The sequence below is a fragment of the Acipenser ruthenus genome, chromosome 10, assembly GCF_902713425.1.
Source record: "Acipenser ruthenus chromosome 10, fAciRut3.2 maternal haplotype, whole genome shotgun sequence".
Taxonomy (NCBI): domain Eukaryota; kingdom Metazoa; phylum Chordata; class Actinopteri; order Acipenseriformes; family Acipenseridae; genus Acipenser; species Acipenser ruthenus.
The window spans coordinates 25880876-25896047 of NC_081198.1; the positions used below are offsets into that span (position 1 = coordinate 25880876).

The window sequence follows — 15172 nt, forward strand, 5'->3', positions numbered from 1 at the left end:
GTTATGATTTCACAGTTTCCTTTTCATTTTCTTTATTGGCAGTTATGTTATTTTCCAAATAGGTATCTTTCAGCAATTCATACCGGTGTTAAAGTTTATAATAATGTGCTTGGGACCCGTTACCATTATGATGTGTATTTAGAAAATTACAAATACAGTGCAAAACAGATATTTCCTAATAGACAATGCTGACATATTTTATTTACACATCTTTATATATTGTAACACAGCAGGGAGGGGGTTAGTATCCTCCCTGCAGAAAACATGTGCGTATGCACATTTTGGTTAATTGTTTTATTATTTAATTATCACCCGCACCTGGTTACGATTGTAAATTAAAACCAGGTGCAGGGTATTTAAGAGAGGCAGCTAAACTGCTCTGGACTGCTGAGTAGAAAGAGACAGAAGGCGTGCGCTGTTTCCGAGCTGTCAAAAAGGAAACTGCATTTTGTTTTATGCCAGGTAAACGGTTTAGCCGTCCTGCGAGATAGTCAGGGACCTGCATAAGTGTTTAGTAGTGTGTATTAGAACTAAGTGTTTGTTTTGTTTAGATTGTGTATTAAAAATAGCGCGTAAGCGCTTAAAACTCCATTTCCTGTGTCCTGGGTCTGCTTTGAAAGGGGCAAACGAACGACCGTGAGTGCCGGCCGGGTTACAATATATATTGTAGCGTGCACTGGGGTAGGCAGCAGTAGGGCTAGTAGGTGACATAATCACACACAAAAGACATTGTATTTGTGTCGTTTTTGTTTCTTAATGTTAAATAATTGGAAGAAGATACACTGTGATTATTAATTTTGTGAACTCGCAACGCTTTAAACATGTTATTCTTACTTCAATCAATATCATTGGTTAATAACCATTATACAATCCTTTCGAATTCGCGAACTTTTTTCTCATGTAACATTGGGGCAGTTTACAAGCAAAAACGGAAAAGCGTGACAATAGATCTGTTTCCACGTTTACATGAGAGTTTATTTTAGAGAGAATGTAGTCGTCCAAATGCAAACGACCTCATTAATAATAAAATTTTATGGGAGGGTTTATTTAAATATCACCAAACGCGCTGAAAAGATATGCTGCGCGATAAAGGATATCGTTCAAATAATGCATAGGGGTTTACACGAGGCTTTATGCGCTAGGCAGAGATGATGAGGTTACCCCCCATCTGTCTAGAATGCAAAACGCTTGCAGTTAAAACGAGTCATGATGCCAAGAAGAAGAAAATATTTATTGTTTAGAATTAGTGTTTCTAGAAATGGTAGAAGTATCATGTGTACAAAACCGACAGCACTCACCAATTCCCATTACTGCTTTTCTTATGCTTCTTAGGCTACTGATGTCCTTTCACACACCCATATATATTGGTCTTAGGCAACTGCGTAACTGTTAATGCGCTAAACAAAAGTAGTATGCGTTCAATAATCACAAATATATTAAAAACAACTAATGATGTGTTGGTTTCAAACAGGTACTTTGTTGAAATATTAAAATTAATTATGCAGAAAATGTGGAAACTTACACAAACGCTGTTAATATAATAAATACATAATTTGTGTGTATTTGCTAATTTGTTATAAGGGTATATAAAATCATAGGCCTACTTACAATGTAGTTGTGACAAAAATGGATGGATGGAGAAGACGCAGACAAACACTGGTTAGATTAAGTCTTGTATGGGAAGAACTCCTTCAGGCCCATGCAATGGGCCTACTACAAGACAGGAGACATCAACTATTGATGAAGAAGTTCGTCAATTGTTTCAAGGGCGGAATGTGGTCGCTGATCGTCCCGCTCAAAATAATTCCCCTGCATTCAATATGCAAAGAAACTTTATCACATCTGGAGCAGTTCCAGGGATTTTAAATAGAAGGGCCAGGTAATTATTATTATTTCTGAAAACATATATGCAATTCATTTCTTAAGTTATGCTGCTAAGGACTATTTTAATTTGATTCAGAAATACGTACCTCCAACTCATGATTAATACTTCTACTCTAGTGAAAGTCTACTCATTAGTATATGCAAAAAGATAAATAAAATAAAATAAATAAATAAATAAACGATGTAAAAGAACCGATTTAACATCCCGTATTACACAGAATAATGTACAAATGCAATGTTTTGGACACAGTAGTAATAAAGTAATTAATACCCATTATCTTTGCTTTGTAGTCGCCCTGGGTAAGGGCATCTTCTATACTAAATAATAATAACAAATGTAGGCCTATTATTCTTTCTTTTATTTGTATTTATTATTTCCGAGCTGTATTTGTATTTTAGTAGCAGTATTTACATATTACAAACGGAAGGTAGGATTACAATGGCACCAACAATTGTAAAGCTTTTAGTAAGTTAATTTCTAATAATGAGGCCTACTGTTCAATTTAATTCAACTGCTAACTGCAACCCCCCCCCAAAAAAAGCCCTCCATGAAAGCAAATATTTTGGGTATTAGTTACATTATGTTCAAAATATTGCATTCTTCTTCTTCTTCTTCTTCTTCTTCTTCTTCTTCTATTTCTTTGCAGACACCCTTGTCCAGGGCGACTTATAATTATTATATTATTTTTACATACAATTACCCAGTACTACTGCAGTGAATTATACAATATTTATCTTTTGGTTGTATAATATAGTAAATATGACTATTATAATGTATATGTATACATATTGAAATGTGGAACTAAATGTATGGTTTATGGGCCTGGGGGGGGGGGGGTAATATAGGCTATATTAATATTAAGTGAATATGAGGCAAATGTAACCAGATCTTCATTTCCTGCAATGCAAAAAAAATTAAAAATCTGCTCATGGAAGTAATTTATGGGCATTGTCATATCATTGTAGTTTGTACAACTGCATGTCCGTTTGCTTTAGGAACAGATGAGAAATAAACGAGTTGCCATTAAGTGATATATGTTAAATTTACTGGGTTGATGTTTTGCTTTTACTGTATATATTTTAATTAATTATTAATTTCTTAGCTGAAGTCCTTATCCAGGGCGACTTACAATTGTTACAAGATATCACATCATTTTTATATACAATTACCCATTTATACAGTTGGGTTTTTAGTGGAGCAATCTAGGTAAAGTACCTTGCTCAAGGGTACAGCAGCAGTGTCCCCACCGGGGATTGAACCCACGACCCTCCGGTCAAGAGTCCAGAGCCCAGAGCCCTAACCACTACTCCACACTGCTGCTCTTTCTTTATAGGTATATCATGACTTATACTAAACAATATACTATTTTGAGTAGATAATCCTATTTTAAGGCTAGTTAGTCCTGAGTAATATAATGAATGCAGTGGTCATAACATTTTTAAATATATATATATTTTGCACAGAAAGAGACCCAGAAATGTTTGTGGCCCTTTCCACAAAGATGTTTGTCTACTAACGGGTCCCAATGACACAGACGTCCCGAAAGGCAAAATACGCTTATACCTGGCAGAGCAAGGGCATCTGGTTTTAGGTGTGAGATTTATGAAGGAGTGGGAGCCATATGAGGTGCAAAACCACTTGCACACAGTCTTTGAAAGAAACCTGACAGAAAACATTCAGTGAGTAAAGGAAGGCAGTCTTTGTAAACATAAGCACTTTATCATTTGTGTTAATATAATGATAATTGGTAGTTAAGATTTAAATATATATTATAATGTTGCATTTTGAAGAAGTGTGCTTTAGGGTATGATGTATTCGGTTTCCTAAGACAATGATATATTTTAGCTTGCATTCTCTATTCTTGTAGATTTGAAATAATGGTGACACTCCACAACAAATTAATAAAGCCAAGTCTGGAGCGAGACCAAAAGATGAATGGACTGTTACTAAATAAAATTTTCAAGCAAAAAACTGTGTACCTTCGTCCATCTTTACAACTGCTGGTCGTTCCTGCAAATGCAAAGGTAACAGTCAATGACTGTTTCTATTTGTTCGAATGTACAGTATATAGAAATGGCGATTGTTAAAGATTATAGTCATTCATTCACAGTCTTACTGTATTTATTTTTAAAAGCAACTAATTCAGGCACTTTAGTTTTCTAAACTTAATTCACTACAGGAGTTTTTTTTTTTGCAGAAGAACAGAGGTACTCTGTCAAATAATGATGATGATGATATTGAAATAGATTTGACTGATTTCAGTCCACCAATGAACAGCCTGAATGTAACAGTTCTTCAGGTCATTGAGGATGCTCCTTCAGAACTCATAGATGCTCCGTATTCGACAGCAGGTTCAGATGGGCCTCTTATCATAACAGAAGAAGAAAATGCCACAGTTTCCAGGGTTCTTGATTGTCCAAGGTAAGAAATCACACCTACAGTAATGTGCTTACACTTTATTTGATCCAGATTGTGTATTATGTCCCAGTTGTACGATAAAAAAAAAGTGCTAGTTTTTTTATTTTTACAAATATTAAGAATTTAGCTATTAGTATATCACAACAGGTCATAGTCTTTCTTGAATAGCAACAGATTTGCAGGTCATGCTGTGAAATCGGTGCCACAATACCTGGACTCCTATCAAATCTATTTTCTAGTGAATGGCAGTATGCTGCTTTATTTGTTGATGAAGAGCTCAGCGAAAGCTTTGAAGATCCAATACCCCTTTCCACTGGTATTGAAACATCCCACCATGAACGGTAAAGTTGCATTTGTGTTTCATACTTCCTTCCTTATAATTAGGGCCCTATGTTTTTCACTACTTGTTTTTTTAAACCGTGTTTCAGTTGATTAAAGTAACGCAATGGGGTGAGTGTTAATAATTGCTTAATTGGTAGTTTCATGAGGACACTGTATCGGCATCTTGAGGTGCAGGTTGCAAAAAAACGTAAGGCCCTACTTGTAATACATTACAATTATAACTGTTAAAAGGGGGACCATTGTAGCTTTTATCTGTAAACCATTTAAAATTAAAGACAACTTTTTATTATCTTTCCTTTTATAGGCATTTAGTTTGATGTATAGGTATATATTCTTATGAGTTAATGTAGTTTTATTTGTCAGATATTTCTTTGATTTTTACATTTATAGTATCACAGTCAAGTGTTTCTGACAAGATATTTGATACAATAATATCTGCTAAAAAATAAATAATTATTTTCTTTTAATATTTCTTATTATTTCACCAGAGATATTGGGGATATTCTCTGTGAGCTGGCCTCCCAGATTGATACAGAAAATGTTTCCCTGTTTAATATCAGCCGGAATCACCTATGGGAAGGAGCGAAACGAGGCTTTAAAAAAAAAACTTTCTTACCTTGCAAAAGGCTTTCGGTGAAATTTATGGACGATATAGGAGTGAGCGAAGGAGCCGTCGACCTCGGAGGACCAAGGAGAGTTTTTTTAACCATGCTAATGGAGTCCTTGCACCAAGGAAGCCTCTTTGTGGGACCAGACCATGCCAAGTTCCTAAACTACATTAGTGGATGTAATGAATCCATGCTTTTTTAATTCTTTATCATTACGTTTTCAGTCTGTCTAGGTCTAACATTCTTTATTTCAGTGATAGTCTCGGATGACTATTTTTATGCGGGTATGACTATTGCAACATCACTGGTTCATGGAGGACCTGGCCCACAGTTCTTATCACCAGTACTTTTTGAGGCGCTTTCAAGTACACCCGAGTCCACATTTGTGGCAGTGCAAGATATCCCTGATATGGACATAAGGAACTATCTGGAGAAGGTAAATATTTGCCAATTGTGTTTGCAAAAGTAATCTACCATCATATTTACAGCTTTTTCTAATCTTATTCATCAATGTATCTATTGATTAGAACAATTATTCACATTATGTTGCACAGGTATGGAGTGAGATTACTGTAAAATAGTATGTACTTGTATTTACCATTATGAATAAAAAAATACGACCATGAATCGTAAATACGACCACAAAAAAAAAAAACAGGAGTGCGAGTAAAAAAAAAACAAAAAACTACATTTTGGATGAAGATTATACGCTCAGAAGTCCTAATCAATTGTTCCCACCATTAACAATCTGTGGCTTCTGTGATGTATTTTTGACAGTGATATCACACTCCATCCAACTCGTAGCTTTTTTGATTCATAGTCATATTTTTTTTTTATTCTTGTAAATAGTACAACATATTTGACAGTAATCTCACTCCATAACAGATTGCCTGGAAATGAATATAAGTAGTCTTTTCTTTGCAAAATGTAATATGAAAGATTTATAAAGACAAATTGCATTTTTATTTTTTACAGCTTCTAACTTACCAGGAAGAACATTCAAACACAGCAAACTTATTTTGAACCAATCCAAACTCTGATACAGCTGGCTGGAATACACAAAGTAAGTTATCCGTAATGCTGATGATTATCGCAAGATTGCTGAAGAAACTGCACATTGGTACATTTTTGGAAGAACACGGGCAGCATTTGAGAGGTACACTCATTCTGCTCGGCCCTGCCCTGTCCTGCTCGGCCATCCCCGGCCATGTGCACTTGGCCCCCTACGTGGCTCTGTTCTGCCGTTCTGCCCTGCTCTGCCCCGCTCTGCTCGGCCATGCCCTGCGTTTGGCCCTGCTTTTAATTCTTATTAAACAATGCAAAGCTGCAATGTAGATTTTATGTTTGTTGGTTAACTTTGCTTTGCATTATAAATGAAAGGTAATTGGTTTTTAATTAATGTTTAATTCATTTTGATGTTTATTTTTCATTTTTAAGAGGGCTGTAGTGGGGTCATTAAAAACAATGTGCTTGTTCAGGCTCGGTTTATGGTTGGGCTCTTTGTTCTCTGGCACTGTACGATATCCATATTTCACACAGACTTCACTCCAGTGGTCTGCTCTTTTTATCTTGTGATTTTGTACGAAATGATTGTTTTAGTAATTGTCATTTTTAACACACAGTAAGGCAACTGTGGAAGGAAGCACCCTTCTGAATATTAAATACCTCCCTTGTGGTGTCATTTGCATACATTTCAATGGCATTTGTCCCCGGTATATAGTCCATGTGTTAAAAAGCAGATAGAGCATGGTAAGCTGAATCAGGCCCTATGTTTTTAATTCTTAAAATGTCCATTCTTTTTCAGATTAAAGGAAGGGCTGAAAACTCTAGGTGTACTGGATGCTATGACCAAGTATCCCAATGCATTCAAGCATGTCATGTGCTACACAGAAGACACCCTCACAGCCAAGACATTTGATGATATCTTCCGCCCTGTTCTACACCCATTGGGCTCCAATAAAAGGGGAACAGAAAATCTTGTATTGTCTCACTGGAAAGACTTTATACAAGAACTACAAGGTGACTGTACTACTGTTGTTCACTAGAAAAAAATACATACTTCTTTGTAGTTAGGTTACTTTTCTAACTTGTTTAGGGGATTCATCTTTCACTCAGCTGGGCACACTGTCTTTGGAAGTATTTTGATTATGTTGATGTTGGCCACGCAAACACAGTAAGTAACAAGCTTGCTTTATTTATTTATTTATTTATTTATTTGATTAATTTCAGATGAGCCATCAGATGTCACATTGAAGTCATTACTATTCTTTATTACTGGCTGCAAGACCGTACCACCACTGGGATTCAGACCAGAACCCACTGTAGATTTTTTACATGATGCTGAGGACAATGGAGAGAAATCAAGATTTCCAAAGGCAAATACATGCAACTGCACGCTGTTTTTGCCAACTGTACATGTAGTTTATGAAGAATTCACTGAAGCCATGAGATATGCTGTTCTAAATTGTCAGGGCTTTGGCTTTGCATAGTCAACTATTGATCTTCTGGTGTGCTGGATGGTAGGGATGCTCCAGATAAAACCAAAGAAAGGAAAAATAAAAAAAAAATGAGAAAAAAAATACAGTATACTGGATTTCTTGTTTTTCCTGGTCCTGGGGAGATCTGTGTGTTCTGTTTTTTTTTCCCCAACTCAATGATTTAATTGCACCCTTCATTTAACTAATAGTTTACCTAATCTGAGCTTTTTCTTTTCTTTGGAGCTCTTAAAGTTAATTTGAAGTTACAGGTATAGAAAAGAATTGTGAAACACTGCTTTAACCAATTCATCAGTTTCAAACAACAAACACTAAATGGGCAACTGATTTGATCATTTATTATTTCCATGGCAAATGCAAATTTATTTATATTAAATATTATTTGTATTAAATATATTTGGCTCAGCACTACTTTTTATTATTAGTCATAACACAAAATTGAATGTTTAATAATGGTTTTGAAAAAAAACCTGACAAGCAGGGGTGTGCTCTAAATTACTTAAGTGGGCCAATTATGTATTTATTTATTTATTGATATTTATATAGCGCTTTTATCAAAGTGCTTTACAAAGTGTAACAGTACAGTATAGGATAAATGAAAATTGTATTAAACAAAGGAAACTGACAAATATGTAAATAAATGAATGCTGGGAAGGGCAGGAGAGGACAATAGACAAACAAAAAGACAACAACAAATCTAATTGGAAAGATGGTATGGAAGGATTCGGAGGTGAATTAGGGTAGGCCACAGAAAATAGGTGGGTTTGAGGGAGGAACGGAATGTCATTGGGTTGGGAGACTGCTTAATATTAAGGGGGAGCCTGTTCCAGTGAAGGAGGGGGGGGAGGGGCAAGAAGAGAAAAGAGAAACCACAGTAATACGTTAACAGAGGTAAGATTGAATCCAAGATAAAGGTGTACCAGAAATACCAGGATTAGACAGAGTGGTAGAGAGGACAGAATGATCCACGGTGTTGAAGGCTGGCGAAAAATCAAGAATAAGACTAGAGGAAAGGTTTGCATGCACAGCATTAGCAGATGGTTGTAAGTGATCAGAGGTAGAGGAGAGAGATGTGGCAGAGATGGAGTTGAAGATAACAGAAAGGAATTGTTATTGGAAAAAGGAAGAAGAAAGAAAGAGGACAAACAAAGGAGGTTTGCTAGGAACTATGGGGATTGAAGCTTTTGACCTGGACAGGCTACTAACCCAACTTAAAAGGGACAGGGGGATGAGTATCCACCCACATATGTAGCATCGGGAGTGATACAACAACATAGTTTTTGCAATTAATTGAGTTGGAACGTAATTATTTGTATACAACACTATCTAACATTGTTTATCACATAATCCAAAACAAATAAATAATGATTAATACCACTATTGTCATCATCTGATAATGGATCACAAAGCGACAGAAGCTCCCTGTGGTTTTCAGCGCTCATTTGTACTGTATTATGTGGAACATGAATGTATGTGTCTGCCTCATTTGCTGTAATTGGGCCTGCATGGTCAATTCCATAATTATCTATGCCACTCAGAAGATCTTGTGAATTTACTGTAGTAAGATTTGAAAGTATTCCAGAATGCCATAATGCTAAGGGAGACATTGACTGAACAGTGCTAAGTCGATGGTAATTCCACTGGCGAGTGAATTCTTGCACAGAATTTCCTATTCTTGGAATGTAAACAAAGTGTAATGCACATAAATCAACTTCATTTGTAGAATCTAAGATTCCAATGTTTTCCATGTACATAAACAATTGCCTATAAAACTCAGAAACCACTCTGTTCACTTCACCCCAAAGACGCTCTATTCTCTGGTTGTGAACACTTCTGCCTGCAATAAAACTTCCTCTGTTTCTGCCACGGCTCATAATCATGTATCTAGCAACATCAATGTTTTCACCACCTCGATCCCCTCTAACTCTCAGTGGTAACCCATACCTTGATACACCCTCTTCAAAGAAATGCAAAACAGTAGCTGCACAATTGTTTGTACAGCATGTCAGGTATATAATCATTCTACTGTAACCATCAATGCATCCATGGTACACAAATCTCCATGAAATAAGCTTGTGATTTGAATCAATGTGCCTGAAATGACAAAAGAAAAAATATAAGTTTTAAGTATTAGGTTTCCATGGTTTCCAATAAAACAATTTACACATAATGTACACAATGGACCTTGTGAATCCACAACCAAATAGTGTTATATATATATATATATATATATATATATATATATATATATATATATATATATATATATATAATTTAAAATCTTTAATCCCTAGCAGTACAGGACTGGTGGATTTATAATTTACCTTAAACTTTATTTTTACCTTAAACTTTCCTTAATCATTATATAAATGTTTAAGTTCCTACCATAAATGATTAGGTCCTCTGACATTATATATTCTCCTTCTAATTGTATGCTGTCTTCTAAGGGCTCTGCCAACTGGGTCCAGGGCATTTAATCGATCTCTAATTCTCCTTCTCTGAACTCTTAATCCTCTGGCTAGGACACCACCTTAGAATAAGAGCAATAGTTCATAATGTTGTTTAGTTCGAATTAAATAAACCTAATCATAACTACATGCAAGTACACTTTCACCTGTATTGCCTAAAATAACATGCAATATATATAACAAATAACTATTGAAATGTGTATTTTTTGTGAAACCTCTAAGTTGCACTGGGTAAGAGGATATGCACTGATTGAGACCTATGCTTTATTAAACACCTTTGATGAACAAATACCAAAAATTCTACAGCGAAAAATGTATTTTACCTTGAACATAGTTGCCTCCTGCATTCGGCGTTTCTCTCAGGATTTCCCTTATAATATTATCCAGTTCAAAACATGATTCCCTGCGCGCAGAAAACCTGATTCCCTGCGCGCAGAAAACCTGATTCCCTGCGCGCAGAAAACATGATTCACTGCGCGCGGAAACATGATTCCCTGCGCGCAGAAAACATGATTCCCTGCGCGCGGAAACATGATTCCCTGCGCGCAGAAAACATGATTCCCTGCGCGCAGAAAACATGATTCCCTGCGCGCAGAAAACATGATTCCCTGCGCGCGGAAAACATGATTCCCTGCGCGCGGAAAACATGATTCCCTGCGCGTGGAAAACATGATTCACTGCGCGCGGAAAACATGATTCCCTGCGCGCGGAAACGTGATTCCCTGCGCGCAGAAAACATGATTCACTGCGCGCGGAAACGTGATTCCCTGCGCGCAGAAAACATGATTCCCTGCGCGCGGAAACATGATTCCCTGCGAGCGGAAAACATGATTCACTGCGCGCGGAAAACATGATTCACTGCGCGCGGAAAACATGATTCACTGCGCGCAGAAACGTGATTCCCTGCGCGCAGAAAACATGATTCCCTGCGCGCGGAAACATGATTCCCTGCGCGCAGAAAACATGATTCCCTGCGCGCAGAAAACATGATTCCCTGCGCGCAGAAAACATGATTCCCTGCGCGCAGAAAACATGATTCCCTGCGCGCGGAAAACATGATTCCCTGCGCGCGGAAAACATGATTCACTGCGCGCGGAAAACATGATTCCCTGCGCGCGGAAACGTGATTCCCTGCGCGCAGAAAACATGATTCACTGCGCGCGGAAACGTGATTCACTGCGCGCGGAAAACATGATTCACTGCGCGCGGAAAACATGATTCACTGCGCGCGGAAAACATGATTCACTGCGCGCAGAAACGTGATTCCCTGCGCGCAGAAAACATGATTCACTGCGCGCGGAAACGTGATTCCCTGCGCGCAGAAAACATGATTCCCTGCGAGCAGAAAACGTGATTCCCTGCGCGCGGAAACATGATTCCCTGCGCGCAGAAAACCTGATTCCCTGCGCGCGGAAACATGATTCCCTGCGCGCAGAAAACATGATTCCCTGCGCGCGGAAACATGATTCCCTGCGCGCAGAAAACGTGATTCCCTGCGCGCAGAAAACCTGATTCCCTGCGCGCGGAAACATGATTCCCTGCGCGCAGAAAACGTGATTCCCTGCGCGCGGAAACATGATTCCCTGCGAGCAGAAAACGTGATTCCCTGCGCGCGGAAAACATGATTCCCTGCGCGCAGAAAACCTGATTCCCTGCGAGCGGAAAACATGATTCCCTGCGCGCAGAAACGTGACCCTTCACTCGCCGTTTTTGACAGACTTTTGTCCGAAACGGCCCCTCATACTTTTATGCGTGGCTGAGGCTAAGTGTGCGTATATGCGATATGTTATTATTTTCCAGAAATTATTAGGATTAACATGTAAAACAAGTTGGTTTGAGCACTCCAGCTTCTGTGGTTTGTCGATATACAGCCATTTTAGGTAGCATATTTTAGTTTTGAAAAGTAAATGATGGCTGGCGCAATTACCATATTGTATTGATGGGGCTGGTATTTCACAGGATGTTTGGGAGGATGAGGATTCCAGCAAATGGTCCGATGCCACTGCCACTGGCCGGTCGACCATTAACCGGTGCATTTCCTCCCAGAACCGAAATTGGGACCTCGAGCTTTGACCGCAGGACTTCATGCGTTTTCTCTCCTGCAGGTACAGATATTTCAGTTTCTTGAATTTAGCTAGTACCTGCAGGAGCGTTCTATTTATACCAAGTTCAGCCAACGCACCGGTAATACTGGTGAAAATTGTGTAATTTCTTTGGCGAGGTGAATCCAGTTCATCCATAACCCCCAGATCCGCAATAATTTGGAGGAGGGAATGAGTTTCCTCATCCCTCCAGCGGACCTGGTGTTGCGTGCTGTCAGGAGTGGAAGCTTGAAACATCCTGCGGGAAAAAAGCTACATTATTCGTAGTATTATTTTTTATGATAATAATGCTGGTCATAACGATCCAGTAGTTCTCATGCGTTCATAATACACTGAAACTGCTAAAATCATTGTATTGGTATAAATCAACATCTCTATATACAATGTATATATAATTTAGCCGCGACCCTCATCGGGAGAAGCAGATTGATAATAATGGATGGATGGATATTTAACTGATTTGTATTAGTAAGACTGGGATAAGGACAATCTTACTTGCGCTACAGAGGAGGACAGAAAGACCATATCCCAGAGAAGAGCGTTCTTTTACATAGGGGAAGTGGAGGAGTGTGGCAATGTGCCCCGCCCCTGTGTGCAATTGTGTGTTATATGTTGTATGTTGCGTGCGTGTGTTAATGTTGGTGTATAGTCATTGGTACACGGGATATAAACGGGTCTGTGTTTCACGTGTATTAAAGTGTAGATTTGTATTTAGGCACGAGGAGGGCACAAATCACTTCACGTGCTGGTTAAATGTAATATGTGAGCACGGGGTTGCACAGAATTAATTCACGTGCTGGGATTCAAGTGGATAATTAATTAGTAATTGAATCCCAGCACAACAGTATATATAGAGACACGTAGCATTCAGTCGGGGTTAGGTGTTCGGTGAGTGGAGAACGAGTGTGGAGAAGGAGAAACTAAATAATAAGAAAGAACGTAAATATAAAGTGAATAACTGTCTCACTCACCGTGTTTCGTTTGTCTGTCTGTTTACTGTGTAGTCCGTTTTGTTTGTCTTTTTATTTTGGTGTGTAGTGCCGACACAGCGTCCACAGCCCGAGCGGGAGGAGCCTGAGCGTCCACAGCCCAAATGGGAGGAGCCTGAGCATCCACAGCCCAAATGGGAGGAGCCTGAGCGTCCACAGCCCAAATGGGAGGAGCCTGAGCGTCCACAGCCCAAACGGGAGGAGCCTGAGCGTCCACAGCCCAAACGGGAGGAGCCTGAGCGTCCAAAGCCCGAGCGGAAGGAGCCTGAGCGTCCTACGCCTGAGTGGAAGGAGCCCGAACATCCTACGCCTGAGTGGGAGGAGCCCGAACGTCCTACGCCTGAGTGGGAGGAGCCCGAACGTCCTACGCCTGAGTGGGGGGAGCCCGAACGTCCACAGCCCAAGAGGGGGGAGTCGGTGCGTCCACAGCCCAAAAGGGAGGAGTCGGTGCGTCCACAGCCCAAGAGGGGGGAGTCGGTGCGTCCACAGCCCAAAAGGGAGGAGTCGGTGCGTCCACAGCCCAAAAGGGAGGAGTCGGTGCGTCCACAGCCCAAAGGGAGGCAAGTCGGGGCTTCCACAGCTCTGGGACCCAAGCCACCAGCAGAGGGAAAATGCCTGCTGGTTCAGCCCCAAGAGCCGGAAGGGGAGGAGTTACAGGCCCAACCCCCTGAAAATTTTTTGGGGGGAGAGGGGCAGGAGGCTGGTGTCCCCCAGCAGCCTCTATTCATGCTGCTGAAGGCAGCACGGCGCGCACCAGCCCAGCCGCCACAGCGGAGGGAGCCAGCGCCGCCAGGAGCAGAGGAGCTGGAGCTGCCTCTGCCTCCACCACCACCAGGAGCAGAGGAGCTGGAGCTGCCTCTGCCTCCACCACCGCCAGGAGCAGAGGAGCTGGAGCTGCCTCTGCCTCCACCACCACCAGGAGCAGAGGAGCTGGAGCTGCCTCTGCCTCCACCACCAACAGGAGCAGAGGAGCTGGAGCTGCCTCTGCCTCCACCACTGCCAGGAGCAGAGGAGCTGGAGCTGCCTCTGCCTCCACCACCACCAGGAGCAGAGGAGCTGGAGCTGCCTCTGCCTCCACCACCACCAGGAGCAGAGGAGCTGGAGCTGCCTCTGCTTCCGCCACCGCCCGGAGCAGAGGAGCAGGAGCTGCCTCTGCTGCCCGTACCTCCACAGGGAGTACGGTGGCCGGAGCCCCAGAAAGGGGAGCTGCCGGCCACGAAGAAGGGGGACGAGGTCTGGAGACCACTTTCCCCAGCAGCAGTTTCGCTGCAGGAGTTCTTGTGGCCGGAGCCCCACAGGAGGGAGCTGCCGGCTACGAAGAAGGGGGAGGTCGGGGGACCACCTGCCCCCGCAGCTTTTTCGCTGCAGGACGGGACCAGCATGCTGTCAGCCGTGCCACTACCGGCAGGGGAGCTGACAGCATTTCCAGCCATGGGCCCACTGAAGCCTCCCTTCCCAGCCCGAGACTTTGTCCTGGACTGCTGGGTTTTTAAGGGGGGAGGTGGCCGTTGAGGCCATGTGTGCTGCGCACAAGGGGGGGTATATGTGGCAATGTGCCCCGCCCCTGTGTGCAATTGTGTGTTATATGTTGTATGTTGCGTGCGTGTGTTAATGTTGGTGTATAGTCATTGGTACACGGGATATAAACGGGTCTGTGTTTCACGTGTATTAAAGTGTAGATTTGTATTTAGGCACGAGGAGGGCACAAATCACTTCACGTGCTGGTTAAATGTAATATGTGAGCACGGGGTTGCACAGAATTAATTCACGTGCTGGGATTCAAGTGAATAATTAATTAGTAATTGAATCCCAGCACAACAGTATATATAGAGACACGTAGCATTCAGTCGGGGTTAGGTGTTCGG

At 40.9% G+C, this 15172-nt stretch overlaps 1 protein-coding gene and 1 long non-coding RNA gene across 2 annotated transcripts; one reads left to right on the top strand and one right to left on the bottom strand.

The window, feature by feature from the left end:
• The first annotated feature begins 1716 nt into the window (after window positions 1-1716).
• LOC117408968 (uncharacterized) lies at window positions 1717-8142 on the top strand. Its single transcript, XM_059031971.1, has 9 exons — window positions 1717-1879; window positions 3349-3564; window positions 3753-3909; window positions 4083-4306; window positions 4543-4644; window positions 5134-5689; window positions 6229-6316; window positions 7058-7272; window positions 7483-8142. Exons 1-6 carry the CDS (start codon window positions 1821-1823, stop codon window positions 5453-5455), a joined length of 1080 nt encoding a protein of 359 aa, XP_058887954.1. The 5' UTR covers window positions 1717-1820; the 3' UTR covers window positions 5456-5689; window positions 6229-6316; window positions 7058-7272; window positions 7483-8142.
• Window positions 8143-8251: 109 nt separating this feature from the next.
• Window positions 8252-10602, bottom strand: LOC131738157 (uncharacterized). The gene is made up of 3 exons (XR_009329687.1): window positions 10540-10602; window positions 10134-10278; window positions 8252-9842 (listed from the first exon to the last, which is right to left on the bottom strand). It is a non-coding gene; the product is annotated as an uncharacterized LOC131738157 (long non-coding RNA).
• Window positions 10603-15172: the final 4570 nt, after the last annotated feature.